At 45.6% G+C, this 26412-nt stretch overlaps 1 protein-coding gene across 1 annotated transcript in view; it reads right to left on the bottom strand.

Annotated features, from left to right (window-relative positions):
* The window catches only part of LOC124282312 (centrosomal protein of 120 kDa-like), a 53491-nt gene that overhangs the window by 6637 nt on the left and 20442 nt on the right, over positions 1-26412 (bottom strand). Inside the window, 11 exon segments of the mRNA XM_046718275.1 lie at positions 3845-3934; positions 4155-4295; positions 4460-4556; positions 6115-6182; positions 6776-6893; positions 10231-10380; positions 10511-10643; positions 14527-14619; positions 14866-15130; positions 21886-21984; positions 23119-23238. Coding sequence (XP_046574231.1) covers positions 3845-3934; positions 4155-4295; positions 4460-4556; positions 6115-6182; positions 6776-6893; positions 10231-10380; positions 10511-10643; positions 14527-14619; positions 14866-15130; positions 21886-21984; positions 23119-23238 — 1374 coding nt within the window.

Here is a 26412-nt window from a genome sequence, read left to right as displayed (position 1 = left end):
GTGACAGATGTCAGTTATCCAGTCAAGATACACCCTCTTCCCTCCCTACTGGCCACCTTGTGACAGATGTCAGTTATCCAGTCAAGATACACCCTCTTCCTCCCTACTGGCCATCTTGTGACAGATGTCAGTTATCCAGTCAAGATTCACCCCTTCACTCCCTACTGGCCACCTTGTGACAGATGTCAGTTATCCAGTCAAGATACACCTCTCTTCACTCCCTACTGGCCACCTTGTGACAGATGTCAGTTATCCAGTCAAGATACACCCTCTTCCCTCCCTACTGGCCATCTTGTGACAGATGTCAGTTATCCAGTCAAGATTCACCCCCTTCACTCCCTACTGACCACCTTGTGACAGATGTCAGTTATCCAGTCAAGATACACCCTCTTCCCTCCCTACTGGCCACCTTGTGACAGATGTCAGTTATCCAGTCAAGATACACCCTCTTCCCTCCCTACTGGCCACCTTGGGACAGATGTCAGTTATCCAGTCAAGATACACCCTCTTCACTCCCTACTGGCCACCTTGTGACAGATGTCAGTTATCCAGTCAAGATACACCCTCTTCACTCCCTACTGGCCATCTTGTGACAGATGTCAGTTATCCAGTCAAGATACACCCTCTTCCCTCCCTACTGGCCATCTTGTGACAGATGTCAGTTATCCAGTCAAGATACACCCTCTTCCCTCCCTACTGGCCACCTTGGGACAGATGTCAGTTATCCAGTCAAGATACACCCTCTTCCCTCCCTACTGGCCACCTTGGGACAGATGTCAGTTATCCAGTCAAGATACACCCTCTTCCCTCCCTACTGGCCACCTTGTGACAGATGTCAGTTATCCAGTCAAGATACACCCTCTTCCCTCCCTACTGGCCACCTTGTGACAGATGTCAGTTATCCAGTCAAGATACACCCTCTTCACTCCCTACTGGCCACCTTGTGACAGATGTCAGTTATCCAGTCAAGATACACCCTCTTCCCTCCCTACTGGCCACCTTGGGACAGATGTCAGTTATCCAGTCAAGATACACCCCTCTTCCCTCCCTACTGGCCACCTTGTGACAGATGTCAGTTATCCAGTCAAGATACACCCTCTTCCTCCCTACTGGCCACCTTGTGACAGATGTCAGCTATCCAGTCAAGATACACCCTCTTCACTCCCTACTGGCCACCCTTGTGACAGATGTCAGCTATCCAGTCAAGATACACCCTCTTCACTCCCTACTGGCCATCTTGTGACAGATGTCAGCTATCCAGTCAAGATACACCCTCTTCACTCCCTACTGGCCACCTTGTGACAGATGTCAGCTATCCAGTCAAGATACACCCTCTTCACTCCCTACTGGCCACCTTGTGACAGATGTCAGCTATCCAGTCAAGATACACCCCATTCACACCCCTACTGGCCACCTTGTGACAGATGTCAGTTATCCAGTCAAGATACACCCTCTTCCCTCCCTACTGGCCACCTTGTGACAGATGTCAGTTATCCAGTCAAGATACACCCCATTCACTCCCTACTGGCCACCTTGTGACAGATGTCAGTTATCCAGTCAAGATACACCCTCTTCCCTCCCTACTGGCCACCTTGTGACAGATGTCAGTTATCCAGTCAAGATACACCCTCTTCACTCCCTACTGGCCACCTTGTGACAGATGTCAGTTATCCAGTCAAGATACACCCTCTTCCTCCCTACTGGCCATCTTGTGACAGATGTCAGTTATCCAGTCAAGATACACCCTCTTCCTCCCTACTGGCCATCTTGTGACAGATGTCAGCTATCCAGTCAAGATACACCCTCTTCACTCCCTACTGGCCACCTTGTGACAGATGTCAGTTATCCAGTCAAGATACACCCTCTTCCCTCCCTACTGGCCACCTTGTGACAGATGTCAGTTATCCAGTCAAGATACACCCTCTTCCCTCCCTACTGGCCACCTTGTGACAGATGTCAGTTATCCAGTCAAGATACACCCTCTTCACTCCCTACTGGCCACCTTGTGACAGATGTCAGTTATCCAGTCAAGATACACCCTCTTCACTCCCTACTGGCCATCTTGTGACAGATGTCAGTTATCCAGTCAAGATACACCCTCTTCCTCCCTACTGGCCATCTTGTGACAGATGTCAGCTATCCAGTCAAGATACACCCTCTTCCCTCCCTACTGGCCATCTCTTGGACAGATGTCAGTTATCCAGTCAAGATACACCCTCTTCCCTCCCTACTGGCCACCTTGGGACAGATGTCAGTTATCCAGTCAAGATACACCCTCTTCCCTCCCCTACTGGCCACCTTGTGACAGATGTCAGTTATCCAGTCAAGATACACCCTCTTCCCTCCCTACTGGCCACCTTGTGACAGATGCCAGTTATCCAGTCAAGATACACCCTCTTCACTCCCTACTGGCCACCTTGTGACAGATGTCAGTTATCCAGTCAAGATACACCCTCTTCACTCCCTACTGGCCACCTTGTGACAGATGTCAGTTATCCAGTCAAGATACACCCTCTTCCCTCCCTACTGGCCACCTTGGGACAGATGTCAGTTATCCAGTCAAGATACACCCTCTTCACTCCCTACTGGCCACCTTGTGACAGATGTCAGCTATCCAGTCAAGATACACCCTCTTCACTCCCTACTGGCCACCTTGTGACAGATGTCAGCTATCCAGTCAAGATACACCCCATTCACTCCCTACTGGTCATCTTGTGACAGATGTCAGCTATCCAGTCAAGATACACCCCATTCACTCCCTACTGGCCACCTTGTGACAGATGTCAGCTATCCAGTCAAGATACACCCTCTTCACTCCCTACTGACCACCTTGTGACAGATGTCAGCTATCCAGTCAAGATACACCCCATTCACTCCCTACTGGCCACCTTGTGACAGATGCCAGTTATCCAGTCAAGATACACCCTCTTCCCTCCCTACTGGCCATCTTGTGACAGATGTCAGCTATCCAGTCAAGATACACCCTCTTCACTCCCTACTGGCCATCTTGTGACAGATGTCAGTTATCCAGTCAAGATACACCCTCTTCCTCTCCTACTGGCCATCTTGGGACAGATGTCAGTTATCCAGTCAAGATACACCCTCTTCACTCCCTACTGGCCACCTTGTGACAGATGTCAGTTATCCAGTCAAGATACACCCTCTTCCCTCCCTACTGGCCACCTTGGGACAGATGTCAGTTATCCAGTCAAGATACACCCTCTTCCCTCCCTACTGGCCACCTTGTGACAGATGTCAGTTATCCAGTCAAGATACACCCTCTTCCATCCCTACTGGCCACCTTGTGACAGATGTCAGCTATCCAGTCAAGATACACCCTCTTCACTCCCTACTGGCCACCTTGTGACAGATGTCAGCTATCCAGTCAAGATACACCCTCTTCACTCCCTACTGACCACCTTGTGACAGATGTCAGCTATCCAGTCAAGATACACCCTCTTCACTCCCTACTGGCCACCTTGTGACAGATGTCAGCTATCCAGTCAAGATACACACTCTACACTCCCTACTGGCCATCTTGTGACAGAACTCAGTTATCCAGTCAAGATACACCCCCTTCACTCCCATAACAGCCACTGGTTTGCAGCTGCAGAATATCTGGATAAACATTCCCAAATTGGAATAACCCCCCACCCACGCCTTGCCTCTCCCTACAGGCACCTGTGGTCATATGTTAGTCATACAGTCTAGGAACAGATCCATATCCGAACTATATCCAACATAGGACTATGCCCTGACTATATCAAACTCCTGGCTCCTCTGTGCCCTGTCAATCTTTATTTCATACTGAAAGGCCACAGGCCTGTAGTACATGTCTCCCTACCTTCTTCTGCAGCAGCACCTCTCTTTCCCGGTCTCTCTTTTTCCACTCCTCTGCCAGAGCACGCATGTAGGCAGCTTCTTTCTGCTTCAGCTGGGAACACACAATTCCCAAGGTTAGCTTAGTATTTGCTGGAATCTAGTTCACTGTAACACGACTGTCAACATTACAAACTGTATCATAAGCGGCATAAGCTGTCAGCATGGAAATTCTGATATAAGGCATCGACTTTGATTGGAAGGATCAGTTTGATATAAATTCAAATGAACACATGCTAAAAGCATTAATCACATCAGTATAAATGGACTGTTACCTGATTCTCAAATGCCTGTTCCTGACCTTCCTTCCACATCTCCAGCTCTAGGGCTGCCTTATACTCAGCTGACTGTCTGGGGCTCGTCTCCATGCCGCTGCCTGCCTCCACTCCACTGGCTGCATAGCCTGACGATAGGCCCTGGACACATACACAAAGAAATAGGAGAACTTGTCTGAAACCTGTGTCTGTACCTTTCTGTCTTGTATGGTCAAATAGTGAAAGACAGGATTGGATTAGAATTCTGAAAGCATTTTGACAATGTCTGAAATTGTAGTTTGATTAAACTGAAACAGTTGCCTTACTTGACTCTCTGACGATGGTATCACAGGTTGTGTGGGCAGAGGCCCCCAGTCCTCCAAGCTCAGAACTGAGCTGATCTCAAACATACAGGCTGACTTCCTGCAGGAGACAACATCATCCATCACATTACAAAATCACATTGCAAAGAGGAAGACATCTGGAATCATGCAGCTCTTCTCAATACCTGATGGGTCACATTACGTTATCTGCTCAAGGAGTTGGAAGGTTTGTGACAGAGCCCAGATTGCACCTGTTTATACTTTTAATGATCTCCAGCTTCAGAAACCTTATACTTTCCTCCATGAATACAAACATCCATACTCCAACAGTTCTGTACTGGTCAATATAACTGACCATAAAAAGAGTTTAAAACAATGTGCTAAAATGGAAGCAGCCCCTTTATCAGCTTTTCCAATCAGTATTTTTCTACTTTTGGGATTTTCAATTTTCAAAAAAACATAGGTCTATACAACAACCTTAAATTGATCAGAAAAAAGCACCTTGACCCTAAACTTCAGTGAGGGCTCAGTCTTTCAGAACTGCTGAACAACCTATTTCAGTCTGCTGCCACACCCAAAAGATGGCACTACCAAATGTCCTTGACCTACGAGCTCTTCAAGTAAGAAAATAGCTAAGACAATTCAGGCTGACCACGAACCATGAAAATAAAATCAACATCTCAAAGACATTGATATTATATTAAATTGCTCCTGTGAAGTGTCTTGCGACGGGGTTCGGTTCGGTTCAGAGAGCGAGGTCGATGCCCCGAAAAAGAGGACAGTTCATCGACGAAGTAGGGTTGTTCACCGTACTGACGTGAATCAACGAATCGGCAGAGAGGTTAAGCTGGGTCCAAAGATGATTTCTTCTGATTCGCTGAATGTTCCCCAACCACAACTCATGAAGCGACATTGTGGCAAAGGTGAGTCAGATGGATGGAACAGACAGCGTAGATTCTCAGAAAGGTAAGAAACAGACGACGAAACATCCAAAAAAAATTGATAGTAGGGGATGTAGGGGTGAATACACGATGAGTGACTTAACCAGGCATTGTTTCAGAGATTTCTTAGCGGGAGAGGGATCATGTTCATCAGATTGCTTGCGTGAATCCCTCTCATCACAGCTACTTGTGCCAACCTGACGATAGACTGCAAAGGCGTTGGCATCCTAAGATAACACAGGTTATATCTGTCTACCCATGAACTAAGTCAAATGCAGTCTATGCAAGACGTGTGCAGGTCAGACATAGATAATATATCCTTACATTGATTGCAAAATTTCTTCCGAAGATGAGGAATCCGTTTCCCATAGTGGCAAAGATAAGCCAGCTGTGCAACAAGAAGAGGACAACAAGAGAGGGGTCACTGCATCCCAGGAGCTACCCCAGCTGTCCAATTAAGGGAGCAGCATGGAGTGCACTGGCCAGTGGACAAGAGAGGCCTAGGATTTAGTTTGCAGTTTCTTTCCACTCAGCTAGTCAAACTGAAGAGAAAGAGAGTACAAAACATGAGATAGGATAAGTTTTAAAATTTAGCTAAACCTAAACAGAAGATTCTTGATATAAGCCTGAGAAGTTCAAAAGCATTGTGAGGCATCAACAGTTGAACAGTGGAAGTAGGCAGTTCTAGTGATCATTCCCTATTCTGCAGGCACCTACCCATCCACACTGGATGCTGCTATCCTGTCGCTATACTCCTGTCTCCAGCCACTGCCCCCTGTATTGTTCTGAAATATTAAGACAGTGAGGGTGAGGTAGAGAAATACCACTGACAGCTGTAATATACCAATATTATTTCATGCTCCTAATAATATTAGTGAAATATACTGAGCTGTCATGAATCTGACCTCCACTCAGTGTGTGAAGTGTTTCAAATGAAGGGTCTGTGAGGGAGATGATTCTTGACACTTGTTGCTGTAGTGTCTGAATCAAGGAATCCCTAATTCATTACTGGTTAGAGCGCCCGCCGATGGACGAAGGTCTCTGGTTCGATGACATTAAAAGACGCAACAAGGACTGGTCACGGTTCGAGTCAGTATAATGTGTCTGGAGTGGGATTATTCATGCTTCACTGCGGCATGGTACCTCAGTGGGCTAGCACTATAAAACCAGCTTAGAGTCTGGCGCTAGTACAAGCAGCCGCATTACGCACATACCGCATGCCGATGATGGTCATATGAGCGAAATATTCTCAAGCACGACGTTAAACTCAATTTCACCTCACCTCACCTAATTCATTACTTTTAAACATAGCATTAAAATAAGGGCTCCTTCACTTTCATGCTTAACCTGAACATTTACACCACAAACAAGCACGTACCATCACTTTTGATTTGTCCACTGTAATGATCTGTCCAAGAGGCAGTCTGGCCCCACCTAAGAGAATATCTTTTGACAACTGTCGATCTCGATGCCAAATCTCTACTATAAGGGGAACTCTGAAACACGGAAATGTAAACAGAAATTGACAACAATGAGTTTAATGTAACAAGTTTATTGCATGAATATCCAATCATATTGACAAGTGGTTTGCAAAAGGTAGTTGAACATTTTGGCGATGTACTACTTGAGAGAAGGGAAATAAGAATATACTAATAAACAATACACAGGACTCACTCGAGAAACAAGGAAACAACTCACTGAAGGAACAATATTACAAGGGTTTCACAAGGAACAATAATACTAGATTCTCTGGAGGAACAGTGTTACCGTTCTCTCTTGAGTAAAAATACTACAGTTGTCTCTGGATGAATAATACCACAGTTCTCTCTGGAGGAACACTACTACAGTTCTCTCTGGAGGAACTATACTACAGTCCTCTGTGGATGATCAATACTATAGTTCTCTCTAGAGTAACGGTACCACAGTTCTCTCTGGAAAACAATACTACAGTTCTCTCTGGATAAACAATACTACAGTTCTCTCTGGATAAACAATACTACAGTTCTCTCTGGAGGAACACTACTACAGTTCTCTCTAGAGTAACACTACTACAGTTGTCTCTGGTGGAACAGTGTTACAGTTCTCTCTGGAGAACAATACTACAGTTCTCTCTGGAGGAAGACTACTACAATTCTCTCTGGAGGAACAATACTACAGTTCTCTCTGGAGGAAGACTACTACAGTTTTCTCTGGATCAACAATACTACAGTTCTCTCTGGATGAACACTACTACAGTCCTCTGTGGATGATCAATACTATAGTTCTCTCTAGAGTAACAGTACCACAGTTCTCTCTGGAAAACAATACTACATTCTCTCTGGATAAACAATACTACAGTTCTCTCTGGATAAACAATACTACAGTTCTCTCTGGAGGAACACTACTACAGTTAACTTTGGAGGAAGACTACTACAATTCTCTCTGGAGGAACAATACTACAGTTCTCTCTGGAGGAAGACTACTACAGTTTTCTCTGGATGAACAATACTACAGTTCTCTCTGGATGAACACTACTACAGTTCTCTCTGGAGGAACACCACTACAGTTCTCTCTGGAGAAACACTAGTACAGTTCTGGAGGAACACTAGTACAGTTCTCTCTGGAGGAACAATACTACAGTTCTCTCTGGAGGAACAGTGTTACAGCCCTCTCTGGAGGAACACTACTACAGTTCTCTCTGGAGGAACACTACTACAGTTCTCTCTGGAGGAACACTACTACAGTTCTGTATGGGAGGGAGAGGAACACTACTACAGTTCTCTGGAGGAACAGAACAGTTCTCTGGAGGAACACTACTACAGTTCTCTGGAGGAACACTGCTACATGAGGAACACTACTACAGTTCTCTCTGGAGGAACACTACTACAGTTCTCTCTGGAGGAACACTACTACAGTTCTCTCTGGAGGAACACTACTACAGTTCTCTGGAGGAACACTACTACAGTTCTCTCTGGAGGAACACTACTACAGTTCTCTCTGGAGGAACACTACTACAGTTCTCTCTGGAGGAACACTACTACAGTTCTCTGAGGAACACTACTACAGTTCTCTCTGGAGGAACACTACTACAGTTCTCTCTGGAGGAACACTACTACAGTTATCTCTGGATGAACACTACTACAGTTCTCTCTGGAGGAACACTACTACAGTTCTCTCTGGAGGAACACTACTACAGTTCTCTCTGGAGGAACACTACTACAGTTCTCTCTGAGATGATCAATACTACAGTTCTCTCTGGAGGAACACTACTACAGTTCTCTGGAGGAACACTACTACACTGGATGATCACTACTACAGTTCTCTGGAGGAACACTACTACAGTTCTCTCTGGAGGAACACTACTACAGTTCTCTCTGGGAACACTCTACTACAGTTCTCTGAGGAACACTACTACAGTTTCTCTGGAGGAACACTACTACAGTTCTCTCTGGAGGAACACTACTACAGTTCTCTCTGGAGGAACACTACTACAGTTCTCTGGAGGAACACTACTACAGTTCTCTGAGGAACACACTACAGTTCTCTGAGGAACACTACTACAGTTCTCTCTGAGGAACACTACTACTCACTGGAGGAACACTACTACAGTTCTCTCTGAGGAACAATACTACAGTTCTCTCTGGAGGAAGACTACTACAGTTTCTCTCTGATCAACAATACTACAGTTCTCTCTGGATGAACACTACTACAGTCCTCTGTGGATGATCAATACTATAGTTCTCTCTAGAGTAACAGTACAGTTCTCTCTGGAAAACAATACTACATTCTCTCTGGATAAACAATACTACAGTTCCTCTGGATAAACAATACTACAGTCTCTCTCTGAGGAACACTACTACAGTTAACTTTGGAGGAAGTTCTCTGGAGGAACAATACTACAGTCTCTCTGGAGGAAGACTTCACAGTTTTCTCTGGATGAACAATACTACAGTTCTCTCTGGATGAACACTACTACAGTTCTCTCTGGACGAACACCACTACAGTTCTCTCTGGAGAAACACTACTACAGTTCTGGAGGAACACTAGTACAGTTCTCTCTGGAGGAACAATACTACAGTTCTCTCTGGAGGAACAGTGTTACAGCTCTCTCTGGAGGAACACTACTACAGTTCTCTCTGGAGGAACACTACTACAGTTTTATCTGGAGGAACACTGCTACAGTTCTCTCTGGAGGAACACTGCTGCAGTTCTCTCTGGAGGAACACTACTACAGTTCTCTCTGGAGGAACACTGCTGCAGTTCTCTCTGGAGGAACACTACTACAGTTTTATCTGGAGGAACACTACTACAGTTCTCTCTGGAGGAACACTGCTGCAGTTCTCTCTGGAGGAACACTACTACAGTTCTGGAGGAACACTACTACAGTTCTCTGGAGGAACACTACTACAGTTCTCTCTGGAGGAACACTCACTACAGTTTTCACTGGAGGAACACTCACTACAGTTCTTCTGGAGGAACACTACTACAGTCTCTGGAGGAACACTACTACAGTTTTCTCTGGAGGAACACTATCACAGTTCTCTCTGGAGGAACACCACTATAGTTCTCTCTGGATGAACACTACTACAGTTTTCACTGGAGGAACACTACTACAGTTCTCTCTGGAGGAACACTACTACAGTTCTCTCTGGAGGAACACTACTACAGTTCTCTCTGGAGGAACAATACTACAGTTCTCTCTGGAGGAACACTACTGCAGTTCTCTCTGAAGGAACTAAACTACAGTTACCTCTTCAGGAACAAGACAATAGGACTCTCTGGGTGTAGGGCAACAGAGTCAACTTGAGGAACAAAACTACTGCATTTATTGAGATACAACACAACAAGACTCACCGGAGGAACATGTCCTGCAACTGCTGAAGAGGACAGGCAAAAGAGAAGGCACAGAATGATTGTGGAAGAAGAACTTCCATGCCTTTTCTGATCTCTACTGGAGGGTTTGTCAATACTGGAGATGCAACCCCAAAGAAGGGATAGGAATACCTGTAACAAAGGGATTAACTCATTATTTTCAGGAAAAACATGTTATCAATGATAATGGCATATCAGTGTTATTACTTATGTTAAAAACAAAGTAGACAATGTAACATTTCCATACAGTGCCGTTACTCACTTGAGGTAAACATTATTGGTGTGGGTGGAGATGTGGTCGCGGATGCTGCGGAGGTCAATGGAGAAGATGAAGTGGTGTGACTGTGCTGGAATGCTCACATGATGCTGGGTGGTGCTATCAGATATTGGGGTTGCTGGACAAAAGGAAAATTGCTCAACTTCAATGTGAGAACAAGGCATCGATCTTAAACTCCCTTCTGTGCCAGTCATATGTGCAAAACATTGTACTGTAAAACAAGTATTGTCACTAAGGTGACATAATCACCTGCCGCAAATTATCAAATCAAACTTATAAAGTAATGAAAGTTTAAGATGAAGTTAAATGTAAACCAAAACATGACCAGTCATCCTCTCTTGATATCTTGTTAGTTGTTCAAACACACATATATTTTCAAGACTGAATTTAACCTTGACATGAATGTCATAGTGTATGAAATATGCAAAAATGGTACTAAAGAAATTGCTCATTGAAAAACATTCAAGGGAAGTCTTGAAAGTCTATGAAGAAAATCCAGTGAACCGTTCTTGAAATATCTTGCTGACAATTCAGGTTAACATGCTGAAATCTTCAAAGTGTCGTCGTGACACTGAAAATTATGTGAAGGTCACCAAAATTGACTGGGCCCTGGGCCTTCCCTAGATGAAGCTTTGTGTCAAATATGAAGAAAATCCAGTGAATATGTTTTGCGATATCTTGCTGACTATCTTAACATGCAATTTAACATGCTGAAATCTTCAAAGTGTCTCTGTGACCTTGAAAATTAAGTGAAGGTCACCAAAATTGACTGGGCCCCGCGCCTTCTCTAGATAAAGCTTGGTGTCAAATACAGTGTAAACCTGATAAGTAAAATTTCAAGGGACTCGCCAAAATTGTTTACTTATCAGGTATTTTACTTATCCAAACTTATAAAAACCTGCAAATGACAACCAATATGCATGTATATGTATGCATATGTAACAATGAACAACTTATCAGGGCTGGCCTCCAGTTGTCAGTGTATTGTCAACTGCATAACGCCAGCGGGCTGTAAGTAGGATGTTTGTTTGACTGGAGACTGACACGACTGCCCCTCATGTCGGATTATGTGGTGATCGCTAATTTAGTTATCCAGTCTCTTTTGTTAAGTAATTTACTTCCAGGGACCATGAGAAGACGTTTAGTTAAGCGGTATTGTTTACTTATCCGAGTTTAGTTAACCAGACTCTAATAGTGATAATTAAAGAAGAAATTTGCCGGGACCAAAGAAAAGTGTTTACTTATCAGGTCTGTTTAGTTAAGCGGTCTTTACTTAGGCCGTTTCCACTGTATGAAGAAAATCTAGTGAACGGTTGTTGAGATAGCTTAACATGCAGGTTTACATGCTGTAATCTTCAAAGTGTCGCCATGACCTTGAAAATTATGTGAAAATCAACTGGGCCCTGCACCTTCCCTTGATAAAGCTTGGTAATGAATATGAAGAAAATCCAGAGAACGGTTCTTGAGATAGGTTAACCTGCAGGTAAAACGTTTAAGTCCCCTTGTGACCTTGAAATGAAGGTCAAGGTCACCAAACCTGACTTGGGCCTTTCTTATACTGTGATGTACCTAGGCACCAAATATGAAAAGAATCTAGTTAACAGTTCTTAAGATATTCCAATTCGTACAGATGGACAGACGGAGCCTAATACTATATCCCCTGTTTCGCGCTTAACACGCGGCAGGGGATAACAAGGTGAGCAGTTTCACTCAGGCATATTTCATAACAGGGATAGGTTGATGTCGACTTGTCGTAACACCCAATTCCAAAATGGTTATATAATGTATGATATCTTATGCTCTTACAAAGTTGAAACATTTTGAATGGTTTATGAGTTAATCTCCAGAAAATTAAACACACTTATCTGAACATAACTTGTTGCCTTGGATATGAAAGGTATGTACTCCCGAATTAAAGATTAGCAATTGACACATTTTAAAAACAAAACTTCACAAAGAAATGTTAAACAGTTAACAATTTTGCTCTTGAAATGATCCCTACTGTCATTTGAAGCCAAGTAACACTTAATGCCTTGGAAACAAACCCAAAGGAAAATAGATCAGCTACATTTATGAAACAAAAGCCCCAGGTCAATGCAATTAATGAATTCTGAACATAAGTCCAATCTGAACATAAGTCCAACTTGCTAATTTGGGAAAATAATCAGACTTCCCAAAAACAAAAGGCATCAGTTCTGTGCCCAATATGTGTTTAAACCCTCACAAAGAAATACCATACAGTTTCTGAATGGGGCTCCAGAAACTGAAAAGTCAACTGATCTGTTACTTAATAAAACAAGAAGACAAAGTCATCAATATCCCCCGCAATGGCAAAATACTCTTCATGATTATGTCTACGAGTTATGATTATGTCAAATATTTAGGTGTGTATATAGAAAAGTGGAAGAAGAGTATTGAAAGGTTTTGAAAGTTCTGCTCCAGAAAGGAGCACTATCACCAATTTCAGTCTAAGTCGAACTTGTTGCTATGGAAACGCCCAAAATATTTTATTCAGAATTCCAAAACTACCAAAAGGCACCAGTACACCACCAGATCTATCTATGTGCCAAGTTTGGTGAAGAAATAGTGAACGGTTTTAGTGTTCTGCTCCGGAAAAGAGCACAACCACCAATTTCAGTCTAAGTCAATCTTGTAGCCATGGAACGCCAAAAATATTTTATGCAGAATTCCAAAACTACCAAAAGGCACCAGTACACCACCCGATCTATCTATGTGCCAAGTTTGGTGAAGAAATAGTGAATGGTTTTAGAGCTCTGCTCCGGAAAAGAGCACAACCACCAATTTCAGTCTAAGTCAAACTTGTTGCCATGGAAACACCAAAAATATTTTATTCATAATTCCAAAACTACCAAAAGGCACCAGTACACCAACCGATCTATCTATGTGCCAAGTTTGGTGAAGAAAAGTGAAAGGTTTTAGAGTTCTGTCTGAAAAGACAATGTACTACCATTAATTCCAGTCCAAGCCTAACTTATACATGGAAACGCCCAAAAAATATTTGATCCAAACTACCAAAAGGCACCAGTACACCAACCGATCTATCTATGTGCCAAGTTTGGTGATGAAATAGTGAACGGTTTTAGAGTTCTGCTTCGGAAAAGAGCACTACCACCAATTTCATTCAAAGTCGAACTTGTTGCAATGGAAACGCCAAAAATATTTAATTCAGAATTCCAAAATTACCAAAAGGCACCAGTACACCACCAGATCCATGTATGTGCCAAGTTTGGTGAAGAAATATTGAACGGTTTTAGAGTTCTGCTCCGGAAAAGACAAATGTGCACGGACGGACGGACGCACACACGGACGGAGTCCATTTTAATACCCCCCGCAAAACGCGTTGCGGGGGATAACAACATCACTGAAGACTTATCTCCCAAAGTGAGTGAGTTTGGCTATTGCCCCTTAGTGCATTACCATGTGACCTCATTTGACCTCAAGCCCTGAAGCTGGACAGCAAGGTCACAGGTTAAACCCCTTTGTAGTTTGACTCATGTGGCTGAACCAGGATTGAGTTCAGAGCTCAATTAGGCACTGGAATAACGTAACCATTCCACTACACATCATGAAAACAGAATGGATATCAGCAGTTTTGAACCATTAAAAGCCTATCAGAAAGATCGACAATGCTTTGGCCATTTTTAATGAAAATCTGACTTGGTCACCCAGATGTGTCTGTCACTGGTGCCATTAGCTAATCAATCGCATCAATGACAGAAATATGAACATAGCTCTAAACAAGAGAAAGAAATCAACTTCATATTGAGGCCACCATCTTCATCAGTAACAAAAATGTTCATGAAGTATCACAGAGTTTTCATCATTATCAAAATGTTCATGACAGATCATCAAAGAAGTGTGACCCATCATGATCTGGGGGTTGAACATAGGATTCAGTCATACATAATGGACACATCCATACACTGCAGTGCCATTGCAACCACTGGCCTCTGTCTCAAAGATACTAGTGTTTGGCTTACCTGCGCTGTGTAGAACTGTTGTTGTTGGATACTGGTTCTGTTCTGGCTGCACACTGTCAACAGGGGGAGCCACTTCACCATTCGACTGTTTAACTGAAACGAGAAACACGTATCACCTGATTTTGCAATCAAAAGCTTTCCCTGGCCAGCTACAGTTTGTAATTTATTGATATGTTTAACCAATATTTGTATGCAATGAACATACTCATGCCTTCTACTGCAACATCAAATAGTTGCTAACTGGAAAATCTTGAAAAATTATTTCCATAACAAAAATTGAAGACCTATCAAAACAATTACTTTAGTGAAAATCACATACAAAAAGTCAGTATTAGTTACCATGATGTTGCTTGTCTTCACCAAGGTCACTGACATTGTCAGGTGTATTTTCATCCTCAAATGTTTCAGTGTAATCATCCTCATCCTTTTCCTTCTCTTTGGCCTTGACCTTCACCTCCTCTGGTCTTGGCTTTGCCTGAGTCACCTTGGGCCTTACCTGCTGTGCAACCTCAGCATGTGAGGGGCTATGATGGTCAGGGTGCCCCTTTAATATTGGGGATGCACCCACACCAACCGATGTGTCTTTTACAGGAGTCATTGTAGCCTGAAGTACAAACACATTTCATAATCATGATTCTTTTTCAGAAGAAGTCCTCCTTGGGGTACATATAAGCATTAAAATGTCCATTTTAAAAGCATACGACAGTTGTAACAATATTTCAATAAAATATTTTACCAAACAAAAAACTCGTTATGTGTGGTGAGACCACCCTTACAGGGCCCCGTAGAGGGCCCCCTACAGCCAAGAGCAGGTAACTCTGGCTGTGTACCTCGTGACTCACTTTTCATGCTGTCGCCGGGCCGTAGGTCGCATTGCATGGTCCAAGAAGCTACTTAATAAGAGAGCGCATGAGTGAGATAGAGTCAAATCCTGTATGTATGGTTCCTTTTTTCGCCGGGCTTAGCTGGAATCTTTGTATGACTTTTTTCATTCATCATTTGTTGTAACTTTATCCGGCGCTGCTTCGCTGTCTCCAGCCACGTGGCAGGCAAGATGGCGGATCGGCGGGGTCCCGCTTTTGCTTTCCTTCTCCTGGCTTTAGAAAAGCCTTGTAGTCAGGTCTTGAAGGGGCTGATATTTCATTTTGTAGATTATGCTTGCCTAAATTCCTCTCTTTTCCAGGCTTTAGGTAAGTTTTGCTTGAGTGTTTTCGTGGACGCTGCCACGGTCGCTTCACACATGTTGCTCTTTGTCACCTATGTACGCTAATTACGCTTCGCTATTATGGCTTGGTGCTAGTATTTAATAGCTTTGCTGTAACAGTTAAAATATCGCCTCGCGCTGTATTTTGTTCTGTTTTGTTGTGTGCATATTATATTATATATATCAGACAGTCCTTGCTATTGTCATAGCTGCGGTTCTGTTTTTTGCAGCCCAAGGGGGTGTGTCACCTGTAGCGCAGTTTGTCGCCTCAGGATCGCCACCTGGTTTGCTTACGTTGTTTAGCCGGAGGAAGCCCATGACGAACAAGGTTGTTCTATGTGTCAGGCTTTCTCCCCGCACCATCAAGTCCAGACGCGTTGATTACATGTTCTACAAGTCCTTACTTCAGGCGGGGGACATTTGGGGTCAGGAGCCTCCTAAAGACAAAGATAAAAAGCAAAGAAAAGAAGGCTTCGCTTCCTCTCTTTGGGGATGCTGCTCTAAACGAGGCGAAGGGTGCGGGCCTCCGCTCCTTCACCTGCCATCCCTCAACATCACAGGCACCTTCCCCTCCTGTCCCTGTTTCTAACCAGCTAACAATTGATTTACTTTCTGATATATTGCAGAAGCAGATGGATTCGGTCCACACTCTAGTGGCCGACGCCGATGGCTGGCCTCCGCCCGGGAGATTGGCGCCAGGCCAGGTACGGGTGTGTGTTCCGGTCTATGGCGGGCAGTGCTCCCAACCTTAGCTTAGGCTCTGGTGTGGGGTTTCTGTCGGGTGCGCCGGCCCGAAGTCTCGCCTCGTTGCTGGCCACCCTCCGCTGTAGTAACTACTACCGCCCGAGCCTTGGCTCTGGGTCTGGTCCAGTAGTTAGTGCCGGGTTGGCAGGCTCAGCCCCTGTAGTTGCCGCTATCAAGATTTGGTCCCACCGCTGCGCCGCTTGGCCGGGCCATTCGTGTCGGATCATTTTGTCTACCATTGAGGAATCCCAGCATCGGCTCTTCCTCGCCACGCCACCGCGACTCAGTGTCGAAGTCTTGGGTCAGGTGTGTGCCGGGCAACCCGGCTCTGCTCGAGCCTTTGTCACTTCTGTAGACCCCTCGATGATCCCTCAGAGCTCTCTGGTTACAGAGACCTCACTCATTGAGGATCGATTCGAGGAGGCTATGGAGGAGGATGAGGGTCGGGAGGAGTTGGGCACGCCTTTGGTTTCGGCCGGTGCGCCCCTGAGGCAGGTACGGAGCCGCATTGCCTCTGTCCTGCCCCAGGTAGTGGTCAGTACTGGCACCCGACCTCAGGGAGTTTCGGGCTCCCAGGGAGGCTTTTGCTCCCACCAAGGTGGGGACACAAGGCTGCGCGATATTACCCTCAGTCTTGTTCGAGGTAATCAACCCTCCTCTGTGGTACCAGGTCCAGGTTCGATTTGCCAGAACTTGACCGCCGGTACCTCATGGGGAGGCTTGCCTTTACAATCCCCCAGTGGTTGACGATTGTGTTTACGCATCCGTCGCCCTGGGGGGTTCGTCAGGTAATTCTATGGCTTCAGCCAAGCAAGGTCGCCGGCTTCCGCCGTTCACGACTAACGCTACAGCGCTTAAATCCGCTTATCGATCCTTTGAAGAGCAATACCGCAATGCGGTTCAATGCCTCAAAGTGACGATCCATTCCGCTTACATCTCGGGTGTTGCAGAGGCAACTACTGGATGTGGGTGGGGTGGAGGAAGATTCGCCTCCACCTTGGCTAAGCAATTAACGGAGGTACAGTCACATCTGCGCCAGCGATTCTATCAGGTCGCCGGCTTGCCAAATGATGTCGGCGTGATGGGCCCTCCGCCGCCTGTGGCTTTCTCCGTATGCAGGTATTCGCCTGCCACGCAACAGGCTCTGCTGGCGCTGCCATTCGGATGGGTTCTACCCTGTTCCCCGGGCAGCTACAGTAGTCGGGGAGGCCGCTGGAGGCTGTCTCAACCTTCAAGGACTCTAAGCCCTTGCTGGAACAGCCTCACATGTCTCGCCATGCCCCCGGTTGTTCTCCGCGATATCCTTCTGCCGCCGGGCGAAGGAATCTGTTAAATGGGCTCAGCCCTTGCAGTCGCTGAGGGTAAGGGCAGAGGCAGGGCAAGGGGCAGGCCACGGCGCCCCACCAGCCTTTTCAGAGGAAGGGGAAGTCAGCCCCGCTTCCCAGCTATAATTCCTCCGAGCCCCTTGTTGGTACCCAGACCAAGCAGTCGGAGTACTGCCGGGTCAGGTATTCAATGTCTCATGCCACATATCCCTGTGGGTGGTCGACTTTCCTCTTCCTGTCGGAATGGGAAAAGTCACGCCCAATCCCTGGGTCCTGTCCACACTCAGGGAAGGCCACATGCCACAGTGGAAGCTGGAGACCCACCCCTTCTCCGGGATCCGTTGCACTCCAGTGCCGGGCTGCCCTAGAGAAGGCGGTAGTGCTCGCGCCGAGGTCCAGTCGCTGCTGGACAAGGCAGCCATAGAGGTGGTTCCTGTGGGACAAGAAATGTTGGGTTTTACTCAACTTATTTCCTTGTCACCAAAAGGACGGAGGGTTCAGACCTATTCTAAACCTCAAAGGTCTGAACGACATGTTAGAGGTACCGCCCTTCAAGATGGAAACACTGCGCTCGGGTGATTTCGCCTGTGGAGAAGGGAGATTGGCTCACGCCAATCGACCTAAAAGACGCCAGACTTCCATGTCCCTATGCACCCCAAGTTCAGGAAATACCTAAGGTTTTCCTTCGACGGGAGGTGCTATCAGTTTCGGTACTCCCTTCGCATCTCCACAGCCGGGTGTTCACCAAACTCATGCTAATTCCAGCTCAGGTAGCCAGGTCACAGGGCAGGTGCTGTCACCCGCATCTAGACGATTGGCTCCTTCGCAAGCTTGCCACTCACTTGAGTCGAAGGCGACACTTTCTGTGATGAGTATTCTCACCAAGTTGGGCTGGATTATCAACCTCAAGAAATCAGAACTGGTTCCCACCCAGGATCTGGTGTTCTTGGGAGCAGATTCGAGACAGCGTGAGGGATAGTCTCCCTGTCTCCGGACCGCATCACCAAAGTCCAGAGAGTTGTGTTACAATTTCTCGAAGTTCCCCAGGGCCTCAGCTCGACTTGGCTCCAGTTGCTAGGGCAACATGGCGCAACGGTGGACATCGCTTTGGCGAAGCGGGTTGAGGATGCACCCATTCAGCAGGCTCTAGCTCAATGTGGGTCCACACCCAGGGTTACGAAGTTGATTCTCCACACCCAGGGTGGCTAATTCCTCATTTACGGTGGTGGACACTGGCAGGAATTTATCCAGGGGCTCCCTTTGGACATCCCATCGCCAGATCTCTCAATTCAGACGGACGCTTCCCTCACAGGGTGGGGCGCTGGCTGCGCTCTGTCGGCCCCAGGCCTGTGGTCACAGAGAGAGGCGAACTGCACATCAATGTGCTAGAATTGAGAGCAGTCAGGTTGGTGTTCAAACGACTTCGAGCAGGTTCAAGGTCGCGGTGGTCCGCCTCGAGATGGACAACCAGACGGCAATGACCTACATCCTGAAGCAGGGCGGTACGGTTTCCGCCTCTTCTGCAGGAGGCATGGCAGTTTCTGCTCTGGTGCCACCAGTTCGACATACCGGTAATGCCTGTTTATCTCCCCGGGCGGACAACGCTCGAGCAGATGCACTCTCTCGTCAGATCCTGGCCCCACACGAAAGTGGATGCTCCATCGGGGATATTCGGGCTATCTCCCAGTTGTTCGGTCGCTCCAGGTGGATCTGTTTGCATCTGGGGACGAACCAGATTCCGTGTTTTGCTCTCGATACCGGATCCGGTGAGCCATCGCCCCAAGACGCTTCCAGCTCGATTGACGGACAGGGTTCTGTATGCTCCCCGCCACTACCCCTGATTCCCAAAGTCCTCTTGCAGCTTGCCACCCAACCAGCTCGACTTCTTGTGCTCCTTGCACCCCTTTGGTCGGCTCAAAGCTGGTTTCCGTACTACTCAGGTTTCTGGCTCAGCCTCCTGTACTATTACCCTTCGACCGACTTACTATCCCAGAACGGAGCGCCGCACCAATCCCAGGATTCAGTGGGTGGCCTGGCCTCTGTCCGAATCGCTTCCACGCTGAAAGCGAATTCCTGCACCAGTTGCAGACACAATTCTGGCTTCGCTGGAGGGATTCGGACAAACGCTCAGTATGAGGATAGATGGGCCTGTTATGCGCGCTGGTGTGTCGGCAGAGGGATTCTTGATCCCTTTTCTTCAACTGTAATTGAAGTACTGGAGTTCTTGCAGTCTCGTTAGAAGCCGGTTTAGCCGCGCCTACTATCCGGGCTACTCCACGCAATCTCTGCCTTCCATATCCCTGCCGACGGTGCTCTCTTTGGGGCAGCACCTCTAGTACAGCTTTTAGCAGGCGCGGACAGAATCCGTCCGACTGTCCGGGCGGATTAGTCCCCGCGGGACTTGTCAATCGCTCTTGATTGATGTCCGGTCCTCCTCTTTCACGATCTGTCGCCTCTTTCACTCCAGCTGTTAAGTTGGAAGGCTGCCTTTCTTGTGGCGTAACGCCTGGCAGGCGAAGTAGGTGATATCCATGCGATGTCAGCGATCCTGCTCTGACTGTCTTTCACAAAGACAGAGTCAGTATTCGCTGCCAGACTCCTACCGTCCCTAAGGTCGCAGGGCTTTCATATAACGGCGCTTCTATCGAACTGCCAGCTTTCACTCAGCCTCCATCGTCCCGTACCTCTCTTCGGGCGCGTGCTCACGCCTTTAGATGTCCGTGAAGACTCTCAAGGCTTATATCAAACTTAACGGCTGCTATCAGGAAAGATAAGCAGCTGTTCTGTTGTTATGGCGGTGGCAAGGCTGGTCTTCCGCCAACAAGCAGACCATTTCTAGGTGGCTTGTCTCTGCCATTTGTTCGAAAGTTACTCTTACAAAGGATTAACCATCCCTCAGGGTTTAAAGGCTCATTCGGTTAGGGCAGTGGCTTACATCAAAGCATACCGCTGCACTGCCCATTGAGGAGATCTGCTCAGCGCTATCTGGAGCCGTAATCGAGCACGCTCATCCGCCACTATCAGCTGGACAAACATTCACGGAGCCGCGCTCGGTTTGGCCAGACAGTTCTCACCAGTGGACAGTGTCGCGGATTCTCTAACCGAATGAGCCTTAGAAATCACGCTTTGCTTTTCTCATGGTGTAGGTGTTAATAAATTCCTCACTTTTTTTATCGGTGGTGGTATCACTTTGGTGGTGGTTTTTACCGCATGTAGCGATTATCACTTGCTACAGTCACTGTGTTCATCCCTGCACCACGCCGCTGGTTTGGGTTGCTGAGGGATATATATTGACTCGGCCATACTTTCCTCCCATTTTGATGGTTGGGGTGGACTTAAGGCCAGTCTTTCTAAATTCCACCAATAGCCTATCGGCTAGGCTCCTTTTCCTCCGCTTTGCGTTCGCCTGATTGACATCAGCGTCAGGTGACTAGGTGAGTGTATTTTCTCTCTCTGTCGCTTCGCTGTGCCTTCTCGACTGAACTAGGGGTATGTTAGGCAGACAGAATACCGCCCCGACTCAACATCGCTGGGGAGTCTGTCTTATGCTTATATGTACCCCAAGGAGGACTTCTTCTGAAAAGAATTTTACAAACCTGGAGAGGTTATGAATTCTTTGAAGAAAAGTCCTCCTTGGGTACGGCCACCACCTCCCCTCATTCTGTCTGACACGCTCAGCATGAAAAGTGAGGTGACGAGGTACACAGCCAGAGTTACCTGCTCTTGGCTGTAGGGCCCTCTCAGGGGCCCTGTAAGGGTGGTCTCACCACACATAACGAAGTTTTTGTTTGGTAAAAATATTTTATTGAAATATTGTTACAACTGTCGAGGCTTTTAAAATGGACATTTTAATGCTTATATGTACCCCAAGGAGGACTTTTCTTCAAAGAATTCATAACCTCTCCAGGTTTGTAAAAGTTTAGGGTGGTTGGTTGTTGTTTGTTTGTTTAAAAACTGGAGCAAGGCACAGTAAATACAGTGCATACGTCCAGGATTTTGTGTCAGCGTACTGTACACCACCAGACACATGTAAAGTACTGTACTCCACACATGAAACTTCTAAATATACTCTCTTTCCTATCTTACCATATCCTCCTTCCTGAGAACAACTGATACACCCACATTTGGGGTGAGATCAGAAGCCATTGGGGGCAGCTGCTGTTTGGTTTTGTTCGGGGGGATCAGCTGGAAGAAGAAACATCTGGCGTGAGTAATCTAGGGATTACTTCATGTAAGTTCAGATTGGAATCCATGTTGATTTTATGATGATAACTGCTCATTTTAAAAAAAACCCACTGATTTTCATACAAAACCATGTCTGTACAAGTATGGCCCTGGAATGTTTAATGTTGAATTTATTGGTGAATGTCATTTTGCGTGTCTTACACGATTCAAGGTCAATACCAAGTGTAACCTCCATGTGACTGTGTGACAGCCAACACTCTCCTCCTCATACCCCCTGTCAGCCTCCTGATCCTCTGAGGGGGCGGTCTATGCCATTCCTCATATAAAGCAGCTTCCAATTGGGCCAAGTTCTGCACATGAGGATCCCTTTGTTGCACACAACAACCAATCATGTCCCAGATATGCTCCAAAGCGTTAAGATCGGGGCTCAATGAATCATGAGCTATGTCAGAGGGTGCTTAACTAAGTTCTTTGTGTATACATATCAAGGCTATCCACATATATAGCGAAGTGACTGAAGGTGTTTGTGTGTGTCCTTGTTATGTCACAGTAATATGAAGCCCTAGAGAGGGAACAAAAAGTACCATCTTTGAACATCTTGGGTACAACCAATACTAGGAAGAAACTATCCACCTCTCTTAGCAGCAATCATCTATCAACTATACTACAGGAGAGATCAAGTTACTTCTCCTAAGAGGCGACCAACATAATCAGAGTGAGTGAGTGAGTGAGTTTAATTTTACGCCGCACTCAGCAGTATTCCAGCTATATGGCGGCAGTCTGTAAATAATTGAGTCTGGACCAGACAATCCAGTGATCAAAAGCATGAGAATCAATCTGCGCAATTGGGAACCGATGACATGTGTCAACCAAGTCAGCGAGCCTGACCACCCAATCCGGTTAGTCGCCTCTTACGACAAGCATAGTCGCCTTTTGTGGAAAGCATGGGTTGCTGAAGACCTATTCTACCCCGGATCTTCATGGGTCCAACATGATCAGCTGGTCAGGCTGCCTAACTTTGATGATTCATGTCATCATGTCCCAAATGCACAGATCGATGTCCAAGATGTCAACCTGGAAATTTGCCGAGATTGTTGCTAAACAACAAACAAACAAAAGTAACTTGTGGCTGACCTGGAAGGCTCCGTCTATGGTGACTGGCTTCATGTAGATTTCTGTGCTGCCTTTCTTGATAAGGGAAGCTAATGGAACCTCACAGCTGCCTAGAGACTGATCTCCGCAACACAAATGTATCTGTAAATGACGGAACACTTTCTACAGGATAGTTACAGTACACTGAGTGAATACTGTTTTATGCCCCAACCAGCACACAGCACACAGCTTCATGATAATGGCCCCTGAATAACTGAATCTGAGCCAAACAAACATGTAATTTTTATGATAAAATTATTATTTTTATACTTATCCTGACTCATGATTATTGCTTATCTCCCTTCTCCTTCGACGGTTGAGTGGAAACCTTGAATCCTATTCGTATAGCGCTTGTACAATCACTCACCCAGAGTTACCTCCCTTGTTCCCCCCCAAAACCGGTCCCACGCGACCTGAGACCAGCTCTTATCACTCTCTCCGAAATATGCCCACATTGCGACTTACAGTGAAGACTAATGCTGAGAGTGGGGACGGCTGGGAGGGTTTACCTCATGAGTCAGGATAAGTATAAAAATAATAACTTTATCATAAAAATTATATATTTTTCCTTATCCTGACTCATGATTATTGCTTATAGAATCAGACGGAATAGGTGGTGGGTCAGCCACCTACAGGATTCACTGTGACTGTCTATCTACAGTCTGAACGCTTACCCCCTGGTAATTCCTGTTGCGACCTTTAGTTGTCTAGATGTTATATTGGGGGACCACCTTCTCTTAACTGATTAAGAGAAGTAAATCTTATAGATTTTGTGGATTTAGATAATCTAGTATTTTAGAAATCTTTAGAACGATCCATATGTTAAAGTAAGGACTATTACCAAAACTGGAATCGCAACCCATAAGTTAAGTAAGGACTATTACTTAACAAGGTTTATATCACTCATGCTCTGACTTATCAAGTAAGACAGGTGGACATGGACCCTCTGCTGGTGGCAATGGGACAGTTGCCAAGCGTCTACAAGTCAACGTGATTAGGGTGAGTTCCTCAATGTCTGGCTGGATTCGCGAGCTGTTGAGCCACTAGTAGTGGACAAAACTGGTGAATGCCTGATTTATTCTTTGTAGCAATATTTTGTAGATAGTGGTTGCAAACACTGTGTCAGATTTTAAAAGCAGCTTTCTATGATGGATGATAACGATCAATTCCCATGTAGTGCGAGTGTCGATGCTAATGCTCTTATTTCGTGTGGATTAAATGGATTAAATGCTGTAGGCAGAGTTAATCCTGCTGCTTTGTAGGCTCATAATATCACTGCTCTGATCCAGACCGATATTGTGGTTCGCAAACCTCAATAGTCATGACTGGTGATAATGGAATGATGAGACGTTTAAAATTTCTCTTTCTCGTAGCCGTCCGTTGTAAATAGATTCTTAGCACTCTTACTGAACACAGGGACAAGTCCTCTGTGTCTCGATGTCCGAGGACTGATGATAATGCTGGTACATGAAACTGACGATCTGGTTGATCCGGTAGTTGATTCTTAGCTATAAAGTCCCATCTTAGTCCTAGATGGACTGCAGCATGTACTCCTGTGTCGAATCTCGTTCATACTAAGTTGAGAGCATGAATCTCAGACATTCATGCTGCTGTAGCTAAGGTGAGGAGAAATATTGCTTTCTGAGTTAACAACTCAAGTTGTGTCTCTTAAAGTTTGTAGTCGTCTCTGGTGGGATGTTGCAGCACTATATTAAGATCCCCTGCTGGGGTTCTAATTTACTGCTTTTGATCATTCAGTTAACATGATCTCAGTAGAGCGATGAGTTAGGTACATTGGTGAGTTTAATTCCCATGTACATTGTGATAGTCGAGTTGATCGTCTCCCAATATATTGAAAGTGTAGATCCTTTCAGATGTCTAGTCTCTATCTGTTGCTCGGCGTGAGTAGCTGCACAGAAGTGTCTGCTAACACGAGGGTTCTTGAACCCTAGTAAAACAGTAGGCGCTGAATAGTGTTGACTGCTATTATAAATGCAGGCTTTGCGTAGATGTCTAGTAGCTTCTAGCTGACACAAGCATTCTGCTACTTGAGCATGTGTAGCTTATACGGCCGAAAATCCTTTGCTGATGGTGGGCCAGTCTTGTACGTAAACTCAGCTTTGATTCTCCAATGAGAAGTATGAGGTGTGGGAACTAAGTTCTCACTGGTCAGTAGGGCATGACCAAATCCGTCATAGGACTTTGGTCTAGGTGGTCTTTGTGTAATATCTATGGTAGTAATATCGGTGGTGAAAACAAAATGCGTAGCATTTAATTGATGTGCCTGAAGCGTTGAGAACCCAAACTAGTGGGTCTGATACTAGTGAGACAAACTTTACAGTTTGATGATTGAAGTGTGTCGCAACAAATCTACCAGTCTGACTTCGATGCGTATTCTATTTATAGCAGGACTGGTTCCCGTGTAGCATCGAAGCAGACAGGAGCACTGTCGTTTATATCGGTGAAAACTCCAAGATAAACATAGTTTACCTGCTGTCAAGGTTAGAAATCTATTAGATTTCCAAGATGATACCAGAACAGAGTAGTATACTGTTTCTCAGGCTGTAGATGAAGTATTCCCACATATAATGGGTTTGTTTACAACCCAGTGGGTTTGCTGTCACTTGATCTGCGTATCAGGCCTGCACAGGGCGTTGTCTTCCATCCTGGACCAATCAGCTTGTAGTATGTGACGTCACCGGTGTTGTAACAAGTTGGCCCTCATGAATTCTGATGCTGTAGTTGGTTGAGTAAAAGTACGCGTAATATTACTCTGTTTGCAAACACCTCCCAAATCCCTTGAATAAGGGTTGTTCCGAGTGTAGAATTCTTGTTGAGTGATGATAACACATTGCGATTGTGGTTACATATGAGCCACATGCATGGATGGAAGAATACTAGATTATTGCTCATTTTTCAGGTGATTCACAACTAGGGCTATAGTTATAACTGAATTGAACGCCGTGCTGTTCATAAGGGTTCGCATAAGTAACCCCTCCTTCTAGTAGTTGTTTGTAGATTAGCCAACTGTTTATCCTCCACTCTGTAACTGCAATACCGGTAGTTACAGTTGTTGAAGAGTTGGAATTTATTGTCTGCTCTGAAGAAATTTTTCATGTTCTGAAGACGTTGGTGTATGTCGACTTAGTGTCTAATAGTGTTTGTGAATGCTGACTTGACGGTCTCAGCTTATCAGTGGGATTATCCCAGATAAGACTTCCAAATCAATGTAGATACTTGAATTCTCTCATTCATGTATACTAGTATCCGAAGTCG

The sequence above is a fragment of the Haliotis rubra genome, unplaced genomic scaffold, assembly GCF_003918875.1.
Source record: "Haliotis rubra isolate DU_JTF1 unplaced genomic scaffold, ASM391887v1 Scf298, whole genome shotgun sequence".
NCBI lineage: Eukaryota > Metazoa > Mollusca > Gastropoda > Lepetellida > Haliotidae > Haliotis > Haliotis rubra.
This window is presented reverse-complemented; position numbering and strand designations above follow the sequence as displayed.